At 44.2% G+C, this 26,942-nt stretch overlaps 1 protein-coding gene across 2 annotated transcripts in view; it reads right to left on the bottom strand.

The window, feature by feature from the left end:
- The window catches only part of FAM120A (family with sequence similarity 120A), a 113,150-nt gene extending 99,237 nt beyond the window's left edge, over positions 1-13,913 (bottom strand). Inside the window, exon 1 of one of the 2 annotated variants that reach the window (XM_047779331.1) lies at positions 13,218-13,913. In XM_047779331.1, the coding sequence (XP_047635287.1) occupies positions 13,218-13,691 (474 nt within the window). In that variant the 5' untranslated portion in view covers positions 13,692-13,913. The remainder of the gene's footprint in view (positions 1-13,217) is intronic. The other variant, XM_047779330.1, reaches the window with a different exon arrangement.
- Positions 13,914-26,942: the final 13,029 nt, after the last annotated feature.

Below are 26,942 nucleotides of genomic sequence, written 5' to 3'. Positions count from 1 at the left end.
AAACAAAGAATGGGGTGTCTCAGGAGGAATCCACCTCAAAGATATCCAGTGACCAAAGCTGGAACAATGCTTGCAACAAAATAAATAAGGAGGCATTTGGTTATAACTAAAGCACACATTGAATACCTGAGTCCATAATGATATAAATAAAAGAATAAATAAAAGTTTAAGAAGAAACAAATATTCCCGACAGAAGCATTTAAATAACAATGTTAAACCCCTCCCCAACAGGCAGAGTTTAATTACCACCCCTTCCCTTGAATGCAGGCTGCACTGTATGACCACCTCCGAAGAACCAAATCAGCAAAGGGGACAAGAGTCATGACACTAAGCAAACCCAGTAGATACCAGTGTGGTACAGAAGGAAGACACTGCATCTCTGGAATATTTTCCCCAAATCACAAGAAAACATCAGACATCCCAAATTGGAAGCCAGCCTACACCACGCCCGATCAGTTCTCTGAAAGTATCAATGTCACCAGAGACAAGAAGAGGCTGAGGAGCTGTCCCAGACCAGAGGTAACCAAGGAGATGAGAGGCTTAAAGGTGACAGGGCCTCCAAAAAGAATACAGGTGGAAAATGGATGAAACATGAATGAAATACACAATGCAATAAATGGGACTGTACCAGTGCTATTTGCTTAGTTTTAGTAATTGTACTAGCTCATAGTATGTTAACACACATGGAAGCTAAGGAAAGGATATGCAGGAACTCTCTGTAGCAACTCTGCAACTTTTCTATAAACTCCAAATTATTCCTAAGAGTTTAATTTTTTTATTTGGCCGCATCTGTGGTATGTGGAAGTTCCAGGGTCAGGAATCACACTCAAGCCACTCAGCAATGATAACACTGAATCCTTAACCACCAGGCCACCAGGGAACTCCGAGAAGTTTATTTTAAGAAGAAAAAAAGTTATTAATAAATAAATAAATAATAAATAAATATAAATAAATGAAAAAAGTTAGTAGTCTACAAGACTATTCTTTCATCAACAAACGAAGCACTGTCCCAGAGCTCATCACCTGAAAACAGAGCTCTCCCCAGACATCTGGCTGAGGGAAGCAGGACAGCCCACTGCAGATGGCATGAACCTATGAACAAGGTCCAACAACCAAGAATACCTTCAAGAGGCCCCAGTGAACAACTGGGCCTGGTAAAGCGGTGTAGAGAATTGGATGGGGTGGAAAGAACACTCAAGGCAAAGTTTGCGTGGGGACAGGAAAACGCCTGGGGTACATCAAATCAGAACCTAAGAGGCAGTTATTTAATCAAAAATAAAAACTGCGCAGAGTTCCCGTCATGGTTCAGTGGTTAACGAATCTGACTAGGAACCATGAGGTTGTGGGTTTGATCCCTGGCCTTGCTCAGTGGGTTAAGGATCTGGAGTTTGCCATGAGCTGTGGTGTAGGTTGCAGACTCGGCTCGGATCCTGAGTTGCTGTGGCTCTGGTTATAGCCAGCAGCTATAGCTCCGGTTAGACCTCTAGCCTGGGAACCTCCATATGCCACAGGCACCACGAAAGAAAAGAAAGAAAAGAAAAGAAAGATAGACAGACAGACAGACAAATAAAATAAAATAAAAACTACAAGTTCCTGTCGTGGCTCAGTGGAAACAAATCTGACGAGGACACAGTTTCGATCCCAGCCTTGATCAGTTGGTTAAGGATCCAGCGTTGCTATGGCTGTGGTGTAGGCAGGAAGCTACAGCTCTGATTGGACTCCTAGCCTGGGAACCTCCATGTGCCATGGGTGCAGCCCTCAAAAGACAAAAAATAATAATAATAATTTTTTTAATTAAAAAAAATTAAAATTAAATTCCAGAGTTTAAGCTTGCAAGAAGCAGGGTCTAATAAGGTTATTAGTTGTTCTTTCTCCTTTTACTGTGTCTTTCTTCTAGTCTGAACGCCTTTCACTCCTGTTTCCCATCTCATCTACCCTATCCTGTAACCCATGTTCTGTTTCTCTAATTCCCTGGCCTTCTAGCTCCTGGCTCAGACTATACTTAGGCACATTACACTTAATGAAAATGGTTATGTTTACATCTTAATTCTAACTTTAGAAGTAAAAAATATGAAATAGAATACTGTACAGATTAGTTCAATCTGAATTCCTAAGGCATATAAAGGAAGCTAAAAAAAAGTAAGCCCTACCTACTTACAGGTGATAGAGAAGAGATTAAGGCCCCCACACAGAGTGAGCCAGATTTGAAATGATGCATAGCTTCCTTGCGGAAAACCCCAGGTTGATAACCAAAGACCACCCGCTACCTTAAAGGCATGAGACCTTGACTGATTTTTTGCCATGGCTGCCATCACCACTGCATCAAAATGCAACTTCAGATCAAGGGAGTGAAATCCTAGAGTCCTGTGTACACAGCACAGAGCATTCAATGCTGACTCTTGCTACATGCTTTGGTAGCCACAATCAGGCTAGGAAACATCAAACACCTCGCCTCACCACCCAGGCATCACCAAGAAACAGTGTATGTCATCGGTGTCAAAGATTTTCAGTAGCTGGCATTTTTGGTCCCAATGAAGTATTTTGTACTCTGCTAGGGATAATTTTACGCTACTATGTGTACTTGCCACAGAATCCTATGTAAATCTTTTTATCTCAATGGTTTTAAGTCTCATCATTAAAAAGGCAGATATGTCCAAATTCAGTATTTTTTAACAATGAATAATAACTAAAAATTCTCAAGCTTCCTTTGCAAATGTATTAATGCTCAAAGCAGCTATGGGGAAAGTCTCCTAAGGATAAACATGTTAAATGTTAACATCATTACTTACTCCTGGTCTCCAGGGAAGAAGCACTTGTACAGTGAGGTTTTGTGTCTCTGGCACCAAGTGGATGAACTCCACTGCCTACTTTTATACTTTCTGTACTTACATTTCTTCATCTGCAAAAATAATAGTACTCCCCTACCTCATAGGGTATCTGTGATGATTAAATGAGTTACTACATATAAATAGCTCAGAATCATTCATAATAAGCACTCGATAAACGTCAGCCACTGTTTACTTTCAAGTAAGCTATGTGAGAAAGGATCTGCTTGTTCAGACTTTTTATGCAGGATCTGAAACACTAGGACTTGTCATTAAGAGATTTTCTGACACAAAGAAAAAAAATCATGTGTGGTTTTTCATTAGAATAATTTTATAAAAGCTCAGGCAATAATGTGACACATCCTCCAACCAGCTCCCAGATTTAAAAGATACAAGTAAACCTTAATATTAGAGGATATGAGTCGACCTAAATTCTTCTGTTTAAAAAGAAAAAAAAAAAAAATCAGGCTCTGACCTTTATCCAGCCAAATTCTAATCACTAGGTATCAGGTGGGTCAGACTTACTCAGACTACTTATTCCTTCAAGCTCAAGCTGAAGAGTGAGAACACGAAAGTCAAAGCAAATCTGGTAGAAGAGTTTTATTGTTGTTTATTTTAAAAGGGCAGTTTCAGTGTTATGACATACATTAGCAATGTCTTTAAAAGTAAATTTCTCCTCCTCCAGATATCTGAAAGCATAGCTGAATAAGCTTCCTACCTTACACAGCTCTTGGTTATTCTGTAAGAATTGGTTGCAGTGATCATAAAAGCAAGGAAAAACAATTTCTTTTAAAATGAGAGTGGGACATGAAAAAATTCTCAACTTCATTAACCACAGGTAAGTTAAAACCACAATAAGATACCATTTCACAACAATTAGGATGGCTCCTATCAAAAAGAAAGGAAGAAAGAAAGAAGCAAGGCATTGGCGAGGATATGAAAGAAACTGGAACTCACGCATTGCTAGTAGGAATGTAAAATGGTGCAAGGGCTATGGAAAACGGTGCGACAGTTCCTCAAAATATGACAACATGGAGTCACCAGATGATCTAGCAATTCCATTTCTGGGCATACACCCAAAAGAATTTAAAGCAAGGACTCAAACAGATATTTGCACCCCCATTTTCATAGCAATGTTACTCACAATAGCAACCCAAGTGTCCACTGACGATGAACAGATGAGCAAAATATCTATCCACGTGAGGGATTTTTATTCAGCCTTGAAAAGGAAGGAAATCCTGACACAGACAACCACACGGAGGGACCCTGAGGGCATTCTTCTTGGTGAAATAAGCCAGTTACAAAAAAGGCACTTCTGTGTGATTCCATTCAGATGAAGTGCCTGAAGCAGTCAGATTCATAGAGAAAGTCAAATGGTGGCAGAGGGGGATGGGGAGTTAGTGTTCAACGAGGACCATTTCCGTTTGGGAAGATGAGAAAGTTCTGCAGATGGATGGCAGTGATGATGCCACAACAGTGTGACTGTACCAGCAGATGTGAAACCTGTGGCTGCACACCCGTGGATAGAGAGGGCCGGCTGTGTTGACTGCTCTATGTACACCATTTTACATAAGAAACTTGAGCATCTTTGGATTTTCATATCCAAGGGGGATCCTGGAAACAGTCCCTTGCGAGTACCCCAGGGAAAATCGCACTTAATTCCACTGATCTGTACACTTAGCAATAGCTAAAATGGCAAAAACTTTGCTGTGTATAGTTTTAAAAAATAAACTGTACTTGTTACAGTTTATTGAAAAATAAAAATATATAATAATATAAAGAGGGTGGCACTCCATATCCCTTTCTCAGGAATCCTAGGCATTTGGCTCCAAGATCTAACTTCCTACTTGTCAAAACAGAAGTTTTATTTTTCCTTTGAATAATGACACTAGCGTATATGTAACAGATTATATCTGCCTACATAAAACAGTGAGATTTCTTTTTTTTTTCTTTCAATTTCTTTAGCAGGTTGCCTGTGATGCAACTGTACTCCGGTTCAGTGCTTATTCAACAATAAAACTGCATTTTTTCCTCTGCTAAAAAAATTAGAGAGTGGCTGTCACAAAAGAAATGCAAATTAAACTTAATAAATTTGTAAAATAAGAAAATAAAATGATAAAAGGAGAGTAAAAACATCAAACATTATTTGTATTCACTTTCTATTCAGCCTACTGCATTAACCACCTAACAATTCAGCTAACTCCTAGCAATACTATTCTTTTTAAAAATCCAATTCTGAAATACATCAAAATTTAAGTTTCAGAATTTAGAAGAATGAACCTCAAATTGATGCAATTTATTTCAGGATGGTGACACTTGCAAACTCTTTATTGAAATCTCTTATGGCTCACAGAGGTACAGGAGAAGAGATTGGCTGTCCCCATCTAAATCCAGTGAGGCCCTCCTGATCTCGAATCCTGCTGGTGAAAATGAACAATACACTCCTGACTGACGAAAACTCAACCCTCCAGCAATAAATATTCTTTCCAGTTCACTTTCCTACACTAATTGGCAAAATACCAACAGGGTAGCTTCAGTTTTTCCAAAGAAATAAATTATTCCAGAGACAAGTGGGCAATGCCAACTAACTAGGGCACAAAAGGATCATGTTTCTAGATCAGACTTCCTTATACTGTAGATTTACCATCACCTTTGCAGATAAATCCGTGTAACCCTAAGATGCCTGAAAACAATGCCTGATAAAACCAGGTGTAACAAGGGAGAAAAGATAGCTAAATTCAGCCAACTTCCCTAAGCAGTCATCCTTTTATGTCTTCAACACAGCTCCCAAATTAAGAAGCATAAAGGGCTTATACAGAGATAAAGCCTCTGTGCCAGGTGGCCAAGTTAAGACTACTTATCTGTGGAACAGACTAGGCTCTGGGTTTGAACACAAACTTTCCACCGTTTTTCTGCTATTACACCTTGCTGTACAAGGGGACCGAGTAGGGAAGTGAACCCAACATCATGGTTATCATGGAACGTACTTTCTAGAGAAAACATAAGTAAAAAAATAAAATAAATGATGCCAGCTACACAGAGACATTTGGAGAAGTTTAGACTATTCCTATGCAAACTCTAATCCTTTTACATCTAATTGTTCTACATATAAAATCTTGTCAAATTTATAAATCCACTAGAAAATAAATTTCAGTCTTCAAATTCTAAAGTATCACTTCTTCAGGGTTGGTGTGGGGAAAACGGGTGGAGGTCACAGCGTACAAGCTTCCCATTACAGGTGACCCTTGAACAGCAGCAAGTTAGGGGCACCAACCCTCCACGCAGTCAAAAATCTGTGTATAACTTTATAGTGAGCCCTTCCCACCCATGGTTCTGCATCCTCAGATTCAAACCCATCACAGACCGTGTAGTACTGTAATATTTACTATTGAAAAAAATCCACTCATAAGTGGACCCTCACAGATCAAACTTGTGTTGTTCAAGGGTCTACTGAATAAAATATACAAGCGATTATGGATGTACAATCAAGCATGGAGAGTGTCGCAAACACAGTAGTGTCTATCTGAAAGTTGCTAGGAGCTTAAAAATTCTCATAAGAAAAAGATTGTAACTACAGTGATGGATGTTAGCTAGACTTAATGTGGTGTATAGTTCACAATATATACATATTGAATCCTTATGTTGTACACCTGAAATTGTTGTGTGTCCAGTATATCTCAATTTTAAAAAAAGTAACGCCTCTTCATATTATATGATATTTATTCCAATGGTCAATTTCTTACTAAGGGTGGAATGTATGGCAGGTATTAATTAGTTTATTTCCACTGTCTAAATTCTCATTGTATAAAACAAAATGAAGAGTAATGCTGGTCTAGAAATATATTAGAGAGAAAGCGTGTGTACATGTATGTATCTTAATTTAGAAAAGTGAATTGTGTTTTTTTATTATCGCTTTTCCTGGCATACATAGAAATCTCTATTTCAAACATTTACTTAGCTTTACCAAGGCCCACAGCTTAGAATTCTTTGATTTGCTCATACCAGGATTTCCTAGCATCGGCACTAGTGCTGTTTGGGAATAGATAATTCTTTACTGTGGGGCTGTCTTGTGCATTGCAGAATGTCAGCAGCATTCCTGGCCTCTGCCCCTAGAAGCTTGCAGTCCACATGCCCTCAGCTGTAACAATCAGTGCCAAAACCACCAGCACCCCCAGCCCCTCTTGAGAACCAGAAATAGCTCTTCACTGACTAAATAGATCTGTCCTATGGAATCAAAGAAAGTTCCAAACATTGACATGGGAAAATGATGACATGAGCCCCCCCCCCCCCCATAAACTCCTTAAAGGATTCCTTTCTTCTATGTTAGTCACTCCTCCATGCCTGGCCAATAATAAGCACTCAATGTTTGCTAAAGGGAGAATGAATTATCACTGGGAACCAGTCAGAAAACAGAGACTGAGAAATTTAAGGTAAGAAAATAAATCTTACTTAATAGCCACTGATCCAAGTGTTCAAAGAAAAAAATTACATTTGCCTACCTATGTAAATAGAACAAAGCAAATATGAGATTAAAAAACATCTCGAGTTTTTAAGTGCCCATACTAAACATATAAGAGATACAAGAGGAATAAAATTAGTCCCTGGCCTCAAGTAGCTTATAGTTAGGAAGATATGTATGCAAGCAACTATAATAAAGATTTTGAGATAGGCTCTGAGGGAGAAGTAAAATTCTGACAAGCAAAAGCGGGGTAGTAAGACAAGAGAGTAACTTCAGCAGAGCTGGGAAGTTGGGAAATGGACATTTCCTGAAGAAACAGTGAACAGTCTGGTTGGGAGCATTTAAAAAGAACTGTAGGGAGTTCCCGTTGTGGCGCAGCCGAAATGAATCCAACTAGTATCCACAAGGATGCAGGTATGATCCCTGGCCCCGCTCAGGGGGTTGGGGATCCGGCGCTGCTGTGAGCTGTGGTGTAGGTCGCAGATGTGGCTTGGATCCCACGTGGCTGTGGCTGTGGCTGTGGTGTAGGCTGGCAGCTGCGTCTCTGATTTGACCCCTGGCCTGGGAACCTCCATATATCACAGGTGCATCCCTAAAAAGCAAAAAATAAAAATAAATCAAAGTAAAAAAAAATAAAAAGGTCAGTAGAGGAATTGTGAGACTGAAGGAAGGTAAAATGGGTCCAAAAAAGCCTGAAGGAGGAGTCTGGATTAACGGTTTTGTTCAGGTTGCTGCCAGGTCAGTGACTCCCCTGAGGACCAATATGGTGACTCTTGGAGAAATTAAATCTAGAATTGCCAAATGATCCAGCAGTTCCACTCCTGGGCACATGCCCCAAAGAACTGAGAGCAGGGACTCCAGCAGATTCTTGTACACCCGAGTTCATGGCAGCACTACTGTTACTCACAACAGACAAAAGCGGGGAGCAAGCCAAGTATCCATAAACCAAAAGGGGTCCACTCATACAACAGACTATTATTAAGCTTTACGAAGAAAGGAAATTCTGACACAATGTTACAATATGGATGAACCTTGAAGACATTAGGCTAAATGAAATAAGCCAGTCACAAAACTGGTACACTGGAAGGAAATAAATATTTTTAAGTAAGTATTTTAAATGGATAGCTGGTTTGAGGTATGATGTGGTCAGTTTTGAACTGTATTTCCCAATCAACGTGAGGTTTAAAGAGCATATTGGTAGTTTTCAATTTCTCCTGGAGAGAAACTGTGCTGCACCCATCCTACCCGGAAAAAGCAGCAGAGGTGTTCTGCTATCAGATCTGACCAGAGAGTGAACTGCAGGTAGGCACAGCCCCATAGCATTCTTACACAATGAAACTGAACTTTGACTTCAGCTCAGCACTTCCCTCTGGAAGAGGTTACCGAGGTTACCAGTTACTTGTCCCCATATGTTGCTCAATCAGCAATCTCATTTCTTCCCATGTAAAATGGGTTAACAACACTGAGGGCTAAATGAGACAGCACTGTGACAGAGGACCTGGCAAGGGACCAGCAGCCTACAAGTCAGCCTCCCTACCTCTATCAGGTTCCCAAAGACAGAGATCATCATCCCCAAATCTCAGGCTACAGTCTAACCTCACGTTCTCCCAGTGCCTTAAAGCATGAATTCCGGTAAGAACTGAGTAAATACATGAGAGCACGGATTCGCGATGAGATCTGAAGGACTTCATTATAAACCTGCACACCAACACCACAAGTCTTAAGGCAGAAATATTTAGGAAAGCTCCAGGGATTTAATGCCACCAAGATTTTTAAATAAACATAAGTCCCTCACCAAGTCTCAAAAGTTATGATGACTCCAGGCACACAAGAGGGAATGCTCCTGGTAACTAAGAAAAGCCAGGTCCAGGCCAGGCAGTTTAGTGACCTGAACAAAATTAGCTGCTGCGTGGGCCAACTACCAATGGCTAAATAAACATGATTATTTCTCTCGAAAAGACACACTCTTCTAAGCTAAAAAAGATTTCTCTGTGTAGCACTGGGAACTATGTCTAGTCACTTATGATGGAGCATGATAATGTGTGAAAATAGAATATGTACATGTATGTGTAACTAGGTCACCATGCTGTACAGTAGAAAAAAATTGTATTGGGGAAATAAGTATTAAAAAAATTAAAAAATTTAAAAAAAAAGATTTCTCTAAATAAAACTGACAGAAAATTAAGCCCTTCTGCCACTTTACAGAACCCTAGAAAAGGCCAATACAAGAGTTCCCATCGTGGCTCAGTGGTTAACAAACCTGACTGGTATCCATGAGGACACTGTTTTGATTCCTGGCCTTGTTCAGTGGGTTAAGGATCTGGTATTGCCATGAGCTGCCATGTAGGTCGCAGACTCAGCTCAGATCTGGTGTTGCTGTGGCTGTGGTGTAGGCTGGCAGCTGCAGCTCTGATTTGACCCCTAGCCTGGGAACTTCCATATGCCATGGGTGTGGCCCTAAAACAAAACAAAACAAGCCTCATCCAAGTTGTGTGTATCCGTAGTTTCTCCCTTTTTATTGTTGAATAGTTTTGCATGGTACCATAGCTTAACTATTCACCTATTAAAGGATATTTTGGTTATTTCCAGTTTGAGCTATTATAAATAAAACTGCTATGAACATTTAAGTAAGTTTTTGTGTGAACAACAGTTCCTTTAGGAAAATACCCAGGAGTATAACTGCTGGATCACATGGTAAATGCATCATTAACTTTCTAAGAAACCAAAGGAGCAGTTTTCAGGGTGGCATGCCATCTTGCATTCCCACCAGCCATGTGGGATGATTCCGATTGCTCAGCATTCTTGCTAGCTAACTTGGTATTGCCAGTATTATGTATTTCAGCCATTCTAACAAGTATGTAGTGAGTGATATGCCACCATGGTTTTAATTCACTTAACCATTTTAATGGTCATCTTTTAAAAACAGAACATACTGCTTCACTCACATTCACTTAGAGAATGCTGAATCTAAAATGTTCCAGCTCTAAATCATCCTTATAGAAAATCCTTATACATGGAGTTCCCGTTGTAGCGCAGTGGTTAACGAATCCCACTAGGAACCATGAGGTTGCGGGTTCGATTCCTGCCCTTGCTCAGTGGGTTAACGATCTGGCGTTGCCGTGAGCTGTGGTGTAGGTCGCAGATGCGGCTCGGATCCCGCGTTGCCGTGGCTCTGGCGTAGGTTGGCAGCTACAGCTCCGAGTAGACCTCTAGCCTGGGAACCTCCATATGCCGCGGGAGCGGCCCAAGAAATGGCAAAAAGACAAAAAAAAAAGAAAATCCTTATACACATCGAATCCACACCCTCAGGGGCTACTGAAGTACATAGGGTTGTTTTCTTTCTTCTCAAGGAGCCCCAGAATTATGTGTGCTTTTTATAGCTTTTTCTATCTTCTCCCTTGTGAAGTGTCACTTCTTGCTATTAATGGTGCGCCTACCTCTGGCAGACTTTCCTCTGCACCCTTCTCTCAAGCTGCGTTTAGAAATAGATAACTAAGTTTATCAGAATAACCTCTCCAAAGGAAAGGGAAGTCTACAGGGAGAAAATCTGATTTTTCAATGAGAAAAGAGAAAGCCTTTTTTTTTCTTTTGGGGTCACAATACCAAAACTTCCTGACCTTTCATTTGGCTGCTGAGAAATTTTTAGTAGCTAAATTTCTTTGGCATTTTCCAAAAAGGTGAGCTGCCAGGTAAGTGTCCACCAGGGAATTGAGTCCTTGCTATATTAAAGTGTACAACTGTACTACATTGTAATTCTACATCAGAAGTTAAAAGCCTATCTGAAGCAAAATAATTATAGACAAAATTACCTTGAGTTCAGAAACCTAAGTGGAAGAGCTGGTCAAAATTCTGAGCACTTAGTAGGTAAAAGTGAGCAGTGAGCAGAGGCACAAATATCAAGAAATTTTACAATCTAATTTTACAATGAAAAAAGAATTCAGGGAGTTCCCGTCGTGGCTCAGTGGTTGACAAATCCAACTAGGAACGATGAGGTTGCGGGTTTGATCCCTGGCATTGTTCAGTGGGTTGGGGATCCGGTGTTGCTGTGAGCTGTGGTGTAGTTGCAGACGTGGCTTGGATCCCGCGTTGCTGTGGCTCTGGCATTGGCCGGCGGCTTCGGCTCAGGTTAGACCCCTAGCCTGGGAACCTCCATATGCCGAGGGAGCGGCCCTAGGAAAGATAAAAAAAAAAAGAATTCAGCCATCCTTTCAACAGATACAGCGACCATGTATACACACTGAATCTAATCCTAAGTAATATTTCAGGTGTTCTTCTGAAAGCCACGTTACTAGACAGCTCATAGTCTTTTCAACAGTAATTTCCATCTCTGGACAACTGTTAACCCTCTTAAGGTATCATCTGAAGGTGGACCACACCTGGGAATCAGTACTGTTTTACTTCCCAGGGAGCACAGGCTCCAGGGCAGAGCAGCGGCAATCCCTGGCTCTCACCCGAACTTCCCCAGGGACGCAGGCTAGGTCTCTGCCACACTCACAGGCCAATCCACGCTCTCGCAGCAGCCTCAACCGGCAGACTTAGCAGCCCTGTCACCAATTGCAACAGGAGGCGGGTGGGACTTCCGCTATCACTTTAGGCTTAACCCCCACCATCTCAGCACAGGCAGAGCAGTCAGGAAGTTCGAATTTCACAAACTTTGGGATCAGGCACAGTTTCAAGCAGAAATAAAGGAAGGACAAACACATTGGAAGGCAGAGTGGCAGCAGTCAGAAAACCAAAACAGCCCCCACCCCAAAATTTTTAAAAGAACCACCGTGGAAAAGGAAGCAATCGAAACTCAAGTCAAGGGTCATTGATTAGCATGTAATCTCTGCCATCACTGCTGGGTCCTGAAGCACTCCTTGGCCTGAGTTCAGGGAGGAGCCTTCTGCCAAATGGACAGCAGAGTGCTGGACAGTCAAAGCTCTGATTACCTGAGTGCACAGCCCAAAGTGGCAGACTCGTCACTGTGCAGAGAAATAAATCCTGGAAACTCTGATTCACATTCTCTTCGCCCTGACTCTAAGCTACTGGTTTCACATCACATACACAGAACCAAAGACTTTTTCACGCAGACTCTCAGTACAGAACTAACAGAATTCCATGTCAAACTTTACGGCTCTTTGAAATCTAATGCACACAAAAACCAATTTCTCGAAAAACTGCCATCTTACAGGGAACCTGGACCCAGGCCTGCGTTCTCAAGAGGAGACCAATTCCTCAGGCCTTGCCCAGGTCACTGCCCCCAGCTGAGCCGGAGTGACCGCAGTAGGCAGAACTTCAATCCACCCTCAATGGATGGAGACCCCTTCCTGTTGCCACCCAGCCCACTTGCTCCCACAAAAAAACCTGTTGCTGTTCAAGTCTTACGAAATTCGAAAACGAATGTCTCATGAAAGTTGAGGTTAGGAGCTTTAGAGTGGAGGAATACGCGGGATCTCAGCGAGGACGGCACTGCGCCCTCCAAGCTTGCAGCTACCGCCTGGGGCAACCCAGGCCCCCAGACCCCGGGCACTCGCAGCCGCCGGCCGGACTCCAGGCCGCGCGTCCATTTTGCAGCAGGTCAGTCAGACAGACCAGGAGGGGAGAGGAACCTGCGGTCCCCGGGGCCCAGACCCCCACCGGGGCCCCGGCCCCAGCCCGGCTCCAACTTCAGATCCTGGCCCGCAGAGACCCCAGATCCCAACCCCGGCCCAAACGCAGATTCCAGACTCGGACTCGGCCCCGGGCTCCAGACTCAGACCCAGGCCCGGACCCCAGACCACCCGCCCACTCCAGACTCCAGTCCAACTCTGACCGCGGACTCCAGATCCCGGCCCACCCTGACCCTGAATTGAAGCGACCCCGGCCGGCCCGGGCTTCCAACCCTGCCCCTGGCCGGCCCGTCGGCCCCTGTCGACCCCGGCCAGCCCGCCCGCCCTCTCAGCGGGCCGCACCTTGACGTGGAAGCGGATGAGCGCCAGGCGGATGCAGTGCGCCATGCAGACGGGTGGCAGGAACCAGACCTTGGGCGGCGGGGTGCCCTTGTTCTGGACATGGCTGACGATCTGCTGCGCCGTCTGGCGCTCGTTGCCCTGCCGCTTGACCCATTCGTGCAGCCGCGCCTTCTCGAGCGCGCCGTTGAAGAAGACGAAGAGCTCGATGTTGCCGCCGAAGCAGGCCTTGGCTAGCGCGGCCAGGTAGCCGAGCATGTGGTTCCACTGGCCGCCGCTCACCCAGTCGGTGTAGAAGCCGCCGTAGAGGCGGTGCAGGCAGTTGTCGGCGTCCACCAGCAGGCGCAGCGGCGTGTGCGGGGGCCGCTGCCGCCCGCCGCCCACCAGGCTGCCCCGGGCCAGCTTCTGCAGCTCCACCGGCACCACGGCGCTCGGGCAGTGCTTCTCGATGTAGTCCTGGAAGCCCTGCACGCCCATGGCGGCGGCGGCGGCGGGCGCGGGGCGGCGGGGCGGCGGGGCCGGGGGCGGCGGGGCCGTGGCGCGAGCCGGGGCCGGGGCCGGGGGCGGGCTCTAGGGGGGGCCGGGCCGGGCCGCGGGCGCGCTCATGGCCGCTCCGGCCGCCATGTGCTGCCGCCTCCCAGGGCCATGGCGGGGAGGGACCTGCGCCGTGCGCCGCTCCAGGCCCAGGCCAGGCGGAGGCGGCCTCGCGCGGGCGGCGGCGGCGGCAGCGGCGGGGCGGGGCGGGGCGGGGCGGCGGCGGCTGACGTCTGCGGGCCGGCGGAAGAGGCGGTGCCGCGGGGCGGGGCGGGCAGCCGGAGCCTGAGACCCCTACCCACACGATCCCCGGCCCGCGGGAGGGGCGCCCGGCCCAGGCGGCCTGCGGGGTCTGCGCCAGCTTCTGGGAGGCCTGGGGGCGGCGGCCTCACCTCCTCCGCTTTCTGACCCCTAGAGCTGTCACCGGGGAAGCCTCCTCGCATCCCTGGGGTACGGTCACCCCAGACGGTCTTGTCCGCGGAAGCCAGTCGGGCAATCCCTTTCCCGGCCCCGCTGAGAACCGCTTACCCCGAGGAGGCCACGTTGTGTCCTGGGGATCCGATCACCCTGAAGAGTTCTCATCCTGGAAGCTGGTCGCCTCGAGGAGGAGGCCCGGCCCGTCGCCGATGGCCATAAGAAAGCCCCATTGTCATCCCCTGCGCCGGTCATTCCAAGGAGGCCCTCTCGCGCCCCCGAGGACTGGTCACCCAGAGAAGGCCCCTTCCCGTCTCCAGGAGTCAGTCACCTGAGGAATCCGCGTCCATCCCCAGGAGCTGGTCACCCCGAGGAGACCTCAGCCTGACCTTGGGGTATCATCCCCTCAAGGAAGCCACATCCAGTCCCTTGAGAGACGGTCACCAGAGAAGGTCTCATCCCTGGGGTGTGGTCACCCCAAGAGTCTCGTCCTGGTCCTAGGGGCAGTCACCCAAAGGTGGGACCGGTGCCCTGGCGGAGGTGGCTGCAGACTGAAGAGTAGGCAGGCAGTAGACGTCGGGGTGCATCTGGGAGGGAGGATGGTGAGCAGAAGCCATTTGTCCCAAATGGAGAAAGGAACTAGACTGTGTGCTGGGTGTAGTCACCAAGTTTTAGAAATGATCTCCTGCTCCCTCAACTTTAATCGCATTGGTATCTTTAATTAACTTAGAAAATAACTCTCCAGACTTGCAGTTGTTCATAAGGAGTGGAGTCCTAATTCTGAGAAAGTTAGAAAGGTGGCAGATTGACCCCACGACTCGCTGGGATTACTGCTTTTCTGGGAGAAATAGGGCTGCGTTGTAAGCGGAGACCCTCACTGGAGCTCCGTTTTAGGGAGCAGACAGAGTTCCTTAACAGGTAGTTCTGACTCTGAACCCCCTCAAAGTGATTTCACTACCTGAGGCTCCCCTTTATCATTTTCCCACCAGTGACAGGTTTCATGGACCAGACCCTGAAGTGGCAGACACTCTATAATGTAGTAGACCAGTGGCCTTAGTGTCAGATAATCACTGAGGAGACTTTAAAAGCAATAGGTCTGTTACAGCCTGCGAAATGCCTCCTTGCTATTTAGTTCCAACTGTGAAATGCCTATTTTCCCTAATTCTTGCTGTCCTGAGGTTGTGCGCCCACTCCTAAGTTTAAAGCCTTGCTCTAGGAGCATCTTCTGGAAGGAGATACTTTCATGACTTCTGTCCCAGAGTTCTGCAGTAATTGCTTTCTTTTTTTTTTGCCTTTTTTTTTTTTTTTTTTTTTGTCTTTTTAGGGCTCCTCCTGCAGTATGTGGAGCTTCCCAGGCTAGGAGTCAAATTGGAGCTGTAGTTACTGACCACAGCCACAGCCACCCCAGATCCAAGCCGCGTCTGTGACCTACATCACAGCCCACGGCAGCACTGGATCCTTAACCTGCTGAGAAAGGCCAGGGATCAAACCTGCATCCTCATGGATACTAGTCAGATTCATTTCCACTGAGCCACAATGGGAACTACAGTACTGGTTTTTTAAATGAGTTTAATACTATAAGTATAATATGCTTCAATAAGATGTTTAAAAAAAAAGATTAATGTCTCATAAAATGAAGTATTTATAAACTCAGAACTCTTAGGAGTTTGGAAGTAGTGTTTTTACTTACCTCCAATCCTATGTGTTCTTTTTTCTAGAAAAACCTCTGTAAAGGAGCAGCCGCATACAGCAGGTGCAGAGCCGACTGAAGCCTGCACCCATATAGGTTCCAAGAAGCCTCCATACTCTCTATCCCTGAAAAGACAAGTTGAATTTTTTCATTTCTTCTAACTTTGCCTCAAATATGGGCCAGTGTGATATATACATAAGTAAAATGCTCGTGGTGTTTTGGTAACTATATTTAATTTTTTAAAAAGCAGACCTTGGAAGTTCCCATTGTGGCTCAGTGGTTAACGAACCTGACTAGTCTCCATGAAGACATGGCTTCGATCCCTGGCCTTGCTCAGTGTGTTAAGGATCTGGCATTGCCATGAGCTGTGGTATAGGTCACAGACAAAGCTAAGATCCCAAGTTGCTGTGGCTCTGGCGTAGGGCAGCAGCTACAGCTCCAATTGGACCCAGAGCCTAAGAACCTCCATGTGCCTTGGGTGGGGCCCTAAAAGACAAAAAGAACAAACAAACAAAAAGCAGACCTTAAATTTCCTGTCGTGGCTCAGTAGAAAGAAATCCAGCTAGGAACCATGAGGTTGCGTGTTCAATCCCTGGCCTGGCTCAGTGGGTTAAGGATCCAGCGTTGCCCTGAGCTGTGGTGTAGGTTGCAGACATGGCTCGGATCTGGTGTTGCTGTGGCTGTGGCATAGGCCAGCAGCTGTAGCTCTGATTGGACCCCTAGCCTGGGAACGTCCTATGCCACGATGCGGCCCTAAAAAGCAAATAATAATAATGATAATAAAGTTTTTCCTTTTTTTCAATTTTTTGAAGACTTTAAGAAAGACTGGCAGGAGTTCCTGTCATGACTCAGCGGAAATGAGTCTGACTAGTCTCCATGAGGACACAGGATCCCTGACCTTGCTCAGTGGGTTAAGGATCTGGCCTTCGCCATGAGCTGTGGTGTAGGTCGCAGACACAGCTCGGATCTGGCATTGCTGTGGCTGTGGTGTAGGCTGGTGGCTATAGCTCCAATTCTACCCCTAGCCTGGGAACCTACATATTCCTCGGGTGCGGCCCTTAAAAAAAAAGCAGACCTTGACAAATTAAGGCACTTACTCATCCCCAAAATTAGTGGTGAAGCCAAGATTATATGTTATTCAGAAATACAGTTATCCATTTAAAGCCACATTAAATTCTAACACCCCAAATATCCAGATTTCCTTCTATAATTCACTGCAAGTTCACAAGATTAGGAGTAGTAATTTTATTTATTATATTTAATTAATTAATTTATTTATTTTTGCTTTTTAAGGGTGCGCCCACAACATATGGAAGTTCCCAGGCTAGGGGCTGAATTGGAGCTACAACCTCCAGCATACACCACAGTCACAGCAATGCGGGATCCAAGCCTCATCTGCAACATACAGCCCAGCTCATGGCAACATCGGTGTTGTTTTTATTTCTTTTAAATGTGCTTGCTTGTAACATTTTAAATGCCCCAGTGCCAGTATCTGGGGTTCTGCTAATAAATTTATTTTCACCTTAAGACAGTGCAGAGGAATAAAGTTCTGGAATCAGACTACCATATCAGTCTGGTTTTACCTCTATGCCCGTAAACAAATTGCATAACATTTTTAAACCTTGGTTTCTATTATATGTACAATGAGGATATTAATATTTACCTTACAGAGTGTTGTAAGGATTAAATGAGATAATTTGTATGCCTACCACCCTGCAAATGCTCAATAAGTGTTGGCTTTTGTAACTATTACTTCTACATACTATAATTGTATAGACTTTATCCTTGAGAACATGGATGAGTTATCTTACTTTTAGAAACCTTAAAATTCATTTTTCTAAGTATCAAATTCATATATGCTTACTTTCCCAATTTGACCATGTATTCACATTTTTTTTAATTTTTTTTTTTTTTTTTTGGAATTCCTGTTGTGGCACAGTGGTTAACAAATCCGACTAGGAACCATGAGGTCTCGGAGTTCGATCCCTGGCCTCGCTCAGTGAGTCAAGGATCTGGCGTTGCCATGAGCTGTGGTGTAGGTTACAGACGCGGCTCGGATCCCACATTGCTGTGGCTCTGGCGTAGGCCAGCGGCTACAGCTCCGATTAGACCCCTAGCCTGGGAACCTCCACATGCCACAGGAGCTGCCCGAGAAAAGGCAAAAAGATCAAAAAAAATAAAATTTTTTTTGTCTTTTGTCTTTTTAGGGCTTCACCTGTGGCATATGGAGGTTCCCAGGCTAGGGGTCCAATCAGAGCTGTAGCTGCCGGCCTACACCAGACCCATAGCAACGCCAGATCCTTAACCCACTGAGTGAGGCCAGGGACTGAACCTGCAACCTCATGGTTCCTAGTCGGATTCGTTTCCACTGCACCATAATAGGAACTCCTATCTTATTTTTTGAGTAACACTGTTAATGGCTGACAAATACTTTATATGATCTGCATCCTCAGTTCAAATTTAGGGGTTGAGTGAAGTTATATTTTTTAACTATTAAGGTAAAAGCAAAGACCTGTATTTAAAATTTTTAATAGAAAAATTACAGTTTATTCTTGGGTTTACAATATATGGTAATTAATGGTTGAGAACTTTCATTTCCAACCATCTTCATCTTTGAACAATTTACACAGAGCATATGAGAAAACTTTTAATTTTACCAAGAGACTGTCATACAACCAAGAAAAAAAAGTCTGAAAAATAAACAAAAATGTTAAAAGGACATAGCCCCATATTTTATAAAAATTACAAAAATCAGAAATTCCTGTTGTGGCTCAGCAGGTTAAGAACCCAACTAGTATCCATGAGGATGAAGGTTCCTGGCCTCACTCAGTGGGTTAAGGATCAGGCATTGCCGTGAGCTGTGGTGTAAGTCAGAGATGTGGCTCAGATCTGGTGTTGCTGTGGCTGTGGCATAAGGCCAGCAACTTCAGCTCTGATTTGACCCCTTGCCTGGGATCTTCCGCATGCTGCAGGTATGGCCCTTAAAGCAAAGACAAATTACAAAAGTAGGGTTCCTGCTGTGGCATCAGTGGGTTAAGAATCTGGCATTAAAAATAAATAAATAAATAAATTTAAAAAAAAGGAGTTCCCGTTGTGGCGCAGTGGTTAACAAATCCGACTAGGAACCATGAGGTTGCGGGTTCGATCCCTAGCCTCGCTCAGTGGGTTAAGGATCCAGCGTTGCCATGAGCTGTGGTGTAGGTTGCAGACGTGGCTTGGATCCCGCGTTGCTGCGGCTCTGGCGTAGGCTGGCAGCTACAGCTCCGATTCGACCCCTAGCCTGGGAACCTCCATATACCACAAGAGCGGCCCAAGAAATAGCAAAAAAAGACAAAAAAAAAAAGAATCTGGCATTGCTGCAGCTGTGGTATAGGTCACAGCTGCAACTCAGATTCAGCCCCTAAACTGGGAACTTCCATAATGTCTTGGTTTGAGCCAAAAAAATTACAAAAAGGAATTTCAGGAAAAAAGGTAATGATTAATAGACAGAGAGCCAGCCCATGGTGTACAAAAATTGCCAGTGTGTGGAAAACCAATGACAGAAATACTTAATTTCAGCTTTAACATTTCAACAGTTTGGTCATCTACACCCCAAAGTAGGAAAATATTGTCTGTCTTATTTACCAAATAAAGTATTTTACCTTTACTTAATATTCTACTCTGTGGAGGCTTCTATCCATCAGCAGTAAAAGGTTAAACAGTGTTTCAAGTGAGGTGATAGACACCTATGCAGTCATTAGCATATATTAGGAAAACAGCAGGCTGGGGCTAAGCAGGAAATCTAGTTCAATCCCTGGCCTCACTCAGTGGGTTAAGGATCTGGCATTGCTGCAAACTGCAGTGTAGGCTGCAGTTGCAGCTTGGATCTGGCATTGCTGTGACTGTGGCATAGGCTGGAAGCTGCAGCTCCAATTCAACTCCTAGCCTGGGAACTTCCGTATGCCAAAGGTGTGGCCGTTAAAAAAAAAGAAGGAAAGAAAGAAAGAAAAAGATATCCCATGTTTATGAATCAGAAGACTTAACAAGACAATATTGTTAAAATGTCAGTATTGCCCAAAGTGATATACAGATTCAATATAATCCCTGTAAAAATTCCAATGACATTTCTTTGTAGACCTAGAAAGGCTCATCTTTAAATTCATATGGAATCTATGGAGTCCCTGTCATGGCACAGCAGAAAACTAATCCAACTAGGAACCATGAGGTTGCGGGTTCGATCCCTGGCCTTGCTCAGTGGGTTGATGATCTGGTGAGCTGTGGTGTAGGTCACAGACACAGCTTGGATCTGGTGTTGCTGTGGCTCTGGAGGAGGCCAGCAGCAACAGCTCCAATTTGACCCCTAGCTTAGGAACCTCCATATGCTGCAGGTGCGGCCCTAAAAAAGACAAAAAAAAAAAGAATTTAAAAAATCTAAATAAATAAATAAATAAATTCATATGGAATCTAAAGGGACACTGAATAGCTAAAATAATCCTGAAAAAGAAGAAAAAACTGAAAGACTCTCACTTTCTATTTTAAAAATTTACCTCAGTGAGATTCCATTTCACACTTGCTAGGGTGGCTGTTATCAAAATAACAGAAATCAATAAGTATTGGTGCAGACGTGGAAATATTGGAACCCCCCTGTGTACTGTTGGTGGGAATGTAAAGTGGTACAGTCACTGTAGCAAACAGTATGGCGTTTCCTTCAAAAAATTAAAAACAGAATTACCATATGACCCAGGAATTCTACTACTATGTGTATACTCAAAGAATTGAAAGCAGAGTCTTAGAATCGTATTTGTACACCCATATACATAATAGCATTGTTCACAATAGCTAAATGCGGAGTCAACCAAGGTGTCCATTGATGGTGAATGGATAAGCAAAATGTGGTATTACATACAATGGAATATTGTTAAAAAGCCTTAAAAATGAAAAAAAAAATCTGTAATATGTTGCAACATACATGAACCTTTAAGACATTATGCTAAGTGAAATAAGCCAGTCACAAAAAGACATATACTGTATGATTCCACTTAATATGTGTTACTTAGAGCAATCAAACACTGGCAACAGAAAAACACCAAGAGACACACCAAAATTTAAAAAGCCTCAGTGGAAATCAGCTCTCTCTCTATCCAATGGACTAGAAAAACAGAAAACTTTCAGGCAATAACTGCTCCACTCCAGCCAAATACCCCAGAAGGAACAGAAGCCTGATCTCCAGCACACCATCAAAAGCTGAAAGTGGGGCCTAGTCTTCCAGTTTTGTCAGGCTTTAAATAGGCTTGTACAGTGTTAGTGGAAATGTAAATTGGTGCAGCCATTATGGAAAGCAATATGGAAATTCCTCAAAGAACTAAAGATGGAACTATATGATCTAGCAATTCCACTCTTTGGTATGTACCTGAAGAAAATGAAATTATTAACTCACAAATACATAAAAGTCAACCTAATCTATAAAAATTATATTTACATTTAAAAAGATATAGGCACCCAATGTTCATAGCATTATTTACAGTAACCAAGATATGGAAGCAACCTAAGTGTGCACCAATAGATGAATGGATAAAGAAGATGGGGTGTATATATACACAATTGAATACTAGTCAGCCATTAAAAAAAGAAATTTTACCATTTGTAACTACATGGATGGACTTGGTGGGTATGATGGAGTCAGGCAGAAAAAGACAAATACTATATGATATCACATATGTGGAATCTAAAAAATAAAACCAACTAATGAATATAACATTTTAGGAGTTCCCATTGTGGCTCAGTGGGTTAAGAAGCTGAGTGAAGCAGGTGGATTTAATCCCTGGCCTTGCTCAATGGGTTAAGGATCTTGAGTTGCAGCAAGCTGTGGCATAGGCCAGATGCGACTTGGATCTGGCATTGCTGTGACTGTGGTGTAGGCCAGCAGCTGTACCTCCGATTGGACCCCTAGCCTGGGAAATTCCATATGCCACAGGTGCAGCCCTAAAAAGAGAGAGAAAAAAAGAGTTACAAGAGAATACTATGAATATTTTTATGCCAAAATATTGGATAACCTAAATAAAATGAACAAGTTTATAGAAACACAAAGTCTACCAAAACTGAGTCTTGGAGAAATAGAAAATCTCAATAAATCTACATCAAGCAAAGAGATTAACTCCATAATCAAAAAATTCCCAATCAGAAAGCCCAGTACCAGATAGTTTCAATGTGAGTTATACCAAATATTTTTTAAAATACATTTTATTGGGGTATAGTTGACTTAGAAAGTTGTGTTGGTTTCAGGTGTACAACAAAGAGAATTTGTTCTACATATACATGTATCTGTTCCTTTTAAGATTCTTCTCCCATATAGGCTGTTACACAGTGTTGAATAGATTACCCTGTGCTATACAGTTGCTCCTTGTTTTTGTTTCTTCTTCTTCTTCTTCTTCTTCTTCTTCTTCTTCTTCTTCTTCTTCTTCTTCTTCTTCTTCTTCTTCTTCTTCTTCTTCTTCTTCTTCTCTTCTTCTTCTTCTTTCTTTTCTTTCTTCTTTCTTTTCTTCTTACTCTTCTTTTTTCTCTCTTCTTCGTCTTCGTTTCTTCTTCTTCTTCTTCTTCTTCTTCTCTGATTCTTCTTCTTCTCTTCCTCTTCTTTATATTCTTCTCCTCTTCTTCTTCCTCTTCCTCTTCCTCTTCCTCTTCCTCCTCCTTTTAGGGCTGCAGGTGCAGCATATAGAAGTTCCCAGGCTAGGGGTTAAAGTGGAGCTTCAGCTGCCAGCCTACACCACACCCACAGCAACTCGGGATCTGAGCCATGTCTGTGACCTACACCACAGCTCACAGCAATGCTGGATGCTTAACTCTCTGACCGAGGGTAGGGATCAAACGAGCATTCTACATGGATACTACTTGGGTTTTTAACCCACTGAGCCACGATGAGATCTCCAGTTGGTCCTTATAACCTATCTATTTTTGTGGGGTTTTTTTTGTTTTTTTTGTTTGTTTGTTTTTTGTCTTTTCTAGGGCTGCACCTGTGGCATATGGAGGTTCCCAGGCTAGGGTTCTAATCGGAGCTAGAGCTGCCAGCCTACACCAGAGCCATAGCAACGTGGGGTCCAAGCCATGTCTGTGACCTACACCACAACTCTTGGCAACGCAGGATCCTTAACCCACTGAGCAAGGCCAGGAATTGAACCTGCATCCTCAAGGACACTAGTCGGGGTTGTTACCATTGAGCCATGACAGTAACTCCCCCTATCTATTTTATATAGAGTAGTATGTATATATCAATTCCAACCCCCTAATTTATCCCTCCTACCCCACATTTCCCCTTTGGTAACCATGAATTTGGTTTCAAAATCTTTGAGTCTATTTCTGCTTTGTAAGTTCTATTGTATCATTTTTTGTTAGATTCCACATATTAGTGATCTCATATGATGGTTGTCTTTCTCTGTCTGACTTAACTTCTCTTAGTATGATAATTTCTGTGTTCGTCCATGTTGCTGAAAATGGCAGTATTCTTTTTTTTCTGGCTGAGTAATATCAACAGAGGATTGGATAAAGAAGATGTGGTACATACACATATCTACCAAACATTTACAGAAAAATTTAACACCAGTCTTTCTTTCTTCCTTCCTTTTTCTTTCTTTCCTCCCTTCCTTCTTTCTTTCTTTTTCTTGTTAGGCCTGCACTTGCAGCATATGGAGGTTCCCAGGCTAAGATCTGAATTGGCCTACCCCACAGCCACAGCAACACAAGATCCAAGCCACATCTCCAACCTACACCACAGCTTATGGCAACGCTAAGCCACTGAGCAAGGCCAAGGATCAAACCTGCGTCCTCATGGAGTCTAGTCAGATTCATTTCCACTAAGCCATGGTGGGAACTTCCACACCAGTCTTTTTCTTTTCTTTTCTTTCCTTTTTTTTTTTTTTTTTTTTTTTAGAGCCACACCTGCAACATATGGAGGTTCCCAGGCTAGGGATCCAATTGGAGCTGTTGCTGCCACCCTACACCACAGCCACAGCAATGTCAGATCCAAGCCACATCTGCGATCTACACCACAGCTCACGGCAATGCCAGATCCTCAACCCACTGAACAAGACCAGGGATCGAACCTGCATCCTCATGGATACTAGTGAGATTTTGTTTCCACTGAGCCACAACAGGAACTCCTGCCAGTCTTTCAAGTCTTCAAAAAATTTTAAAAAAGGAAAAACTTTATTATTATTATTACTATTTGCTTTTTAGCACCACACCCATGGCATATGGAGGTTCCCAGGCTAGGGGTCCAATTGGAGCTACAGCTGCCAGCCTACACCACAGCCACAGCAATGCATGATCCAAGCCACATCTGCAACCTACACCACAGCTCACAGCAACACTGGATGCTTAACCCACTGAGTGAGGCCAGGGATCGAACCCATAACCTCATGGTTCCCTAGTCAGATTCATTTCTGTTGTGCCACAACAGGAACTCCAAGGAGGAAAAACTTTAAAACTCACTCTAAGCAGCCAAAATTACCCTCATACCAAAACCAGATAGACACTACAAGAAAAGAAAATTACAGACCAATTTTCCTTATGAATATAAATGCAGAAATCCTTGATAAACTACTAGCAAGCTGAGTTCAGCAGCATATTAAAAGAATTATACATCATAACCACATGGAATTTATTCTCAGAATGATTCAAGTGTGGTTCAACATAAAAAGTCAATGTGGACGTCCTGAGGTTGTCATCTCCTTTTAGAAAAGAAGTCCTGGCCACACAAGGCATTCTGGTGGAGTGCTGGTTAGAGATGCAGCCCTGCCAGCTCATGGACTTGAAAGGAAGCACCTGGGGATGACAGGGTGGCTGCCTCCCTGCTCCCCAGTGGGTGACTGTGGCAGCTCAGGATTTGGTAATTCCCTTCGCCAAGCTGAAGGGATGAGTAGGAAGAGAATGTGGGGAACTGAGGCTCCAGGCCAGCACTCATTTCATACTTGCCCCATTCAGACTAGGTACCCTGCATGGCCCTGGTCACTTCTCCTGCCACCAGCACTGACCTGCTGGGAGAAGGCTCTCCCTGCTAGAGCTTGGGGAGATCCAAGAACACTGAAACTAGAGAAATGCAGTCTCACTCTGACCTGCTGTGACCTGGGCCAATGGCCCAGATAGTGGGCAAAATGCTCCAAATTTCTGGAAGATGTATGTGAGAGAGAAGCTTCAAAAATTTGACTCTGACATAGACCAAGAAATGGGGAAGGACCTGCAGCAGGGTGTCAGGGTTCAGATCTATCCCATCAGTTGCCAGTTGGGTGTTGTGGGTGTCTTCTGGGCCATGTCTTAGTCTTCTCCATCCGATGGAGATGGAGCGAGGGAATCTGAACACAGGCCTGGGAAAGCCTTCTCTGAGCATATGACTATGGCAGTCTTTGCCAGCCCCACCACTCTGCCTTTCGCAGCTTGGCCACGGTCCCCTTCCTGGCCTCTGATCTCTGAACAGGGCAGGAGCAACCCCTGCCCAGGACTGGAGCTCAGCAAGCTGTGTGCCTTGAGGCCCCAGCAGCCTCCCCAGCCATAGTCCTGCGGCCAGCTCCAGGCCGGCTTCTCCTGTAGGGCCTGTCCCTTCTCCAGCTTCACATGGACCATCTACCAATCCGTTCATTCACCATCTAAGAGCTGCTGTGAACTCCCAAGGGCCTGAGAGGTGAAGAGTGCGGACCCATTATAGTAGAACATGCATTCTACTGTGAAGACACAGAAAACCACCAAAGAAACAAAACAATGGCAGAGTAACTAATGATCAGAGTAACCGATCCTCAGGACAACAGAGGCAGAGGCCAGCTGGAACTCAAGCCAGAGTGAGGATCCGGGCTCTGTTGGAAGGCATAGGTGGGCACTGAAGGGTAGCAGCTTACTGAGGTGTAAATGACTACAGCCATACATATTAAAAACATACAGTGTGGAGTTCTCTAGTGGCACAGTGGATTGAGGATCCAGTGTAGTCACCGCAACAACATGGACTGCTGCTGTGGCGGGGGCTTGATCTCTGGCCCAGGAACTTCCACAGGCTGCAGGTATGGTCAAAAAAATGTACAGTGTGGTAAATTTTGACATATATATACACAGGTGACATCATCACTGTGACAACAGACTCATTCGCCTGCAGGAATTTTGCTCTGTCCCTCTGCAGTCTCCCAGCCCCTCCCTAGGCAACCACTGGCAGTCTTTCCATCACAATATATCAGTTTTCACTTTCCATAACTGTGCAGGAGTGGAATCGCATCTCAATACTCTTCTGTTGTTTTTGTTGAGATCCTTCACTCACCATCTCTTGAGATTTATCTATGTTGCTGGGCATCTTGGTGATCGATTCCTTCCTGCTGCTGTACATCGAAAGTAAAGATGGAGCACAATAAGTCCACGTACCAGCCTTCAGAGGGAGGGTCTGGTGTCCCAGTTCTTGGCTAGCCTGGAGAAAGCTCATGTGAACATTTGTTGGTACATTTCTGTGCAGACTGCTTCCACTTCTCTTAGGTGAACACCCAGGAGTGGAATGGCTGGGTCATAGGGTAAGTATACATTTAATTCTTTAAAAAACTGCCAAATTGTTTCCCAAAGCACTCACAACATTTTGCATCTCCATCAACACCAGTTCCTCCATATTCTCACCAGCACGTGGTGTGGTCAGTGTTTTCATTGTCAGCCATTTCAGTAAGTGTGTAGTTGCCTCTCATTGGGGTTTTAATCTACATTCTTGTAATGACTAATGACATTGAGAGTCTTTTCATGTGCTTGTTTGCCATCCAGATCTTTGTGAAATACCTCTTTTTAAATTTGCTTTTGGTTGCACCCAAGACATGGAAGTTTCTGAGCCAGGGATGGAATGTGAGGCACAGCTACAAGAATGCCAGATCCTCAACCCACTGTGCCATAGCCAAAACTCCTGGTGAAATATCTTTTTAAACCCTTTGCTCATTTAAAAAAATTGGTGTATGTTCTTATCATTGTGTTTTTAGAATTCTTTATGTTTGGATACAGGGTTTTTTGGTTTGTTTTGTTTTTTTCTTTTTAGTGCTGCGCCTGGTGGCATATGGAGGTTCCCAGGCTACGGGTCTAATCAGAGCTGTAGCTGCCGGCCTACACCA

This window comes from Phacochoerus africanus, chromosome 5, assembly GCF_016906955.1.
Source record: "Phacochoerus africanus isolate WHEZ1 chromosome 5, ROS_Pafr_v1, whole genome shotgun sequence".
NCBI classification, from domain to species: Eukaryota; Metazoa; Chordata; class Mammalia; order Artiodactyla; family Suidae; genus Phacochoerus; species Phacochoerus africanus.
Note: the sequence above shows the minus strand (reverse complement) of the source record. Positions and strands in the feature narration are given on the sequence as shown.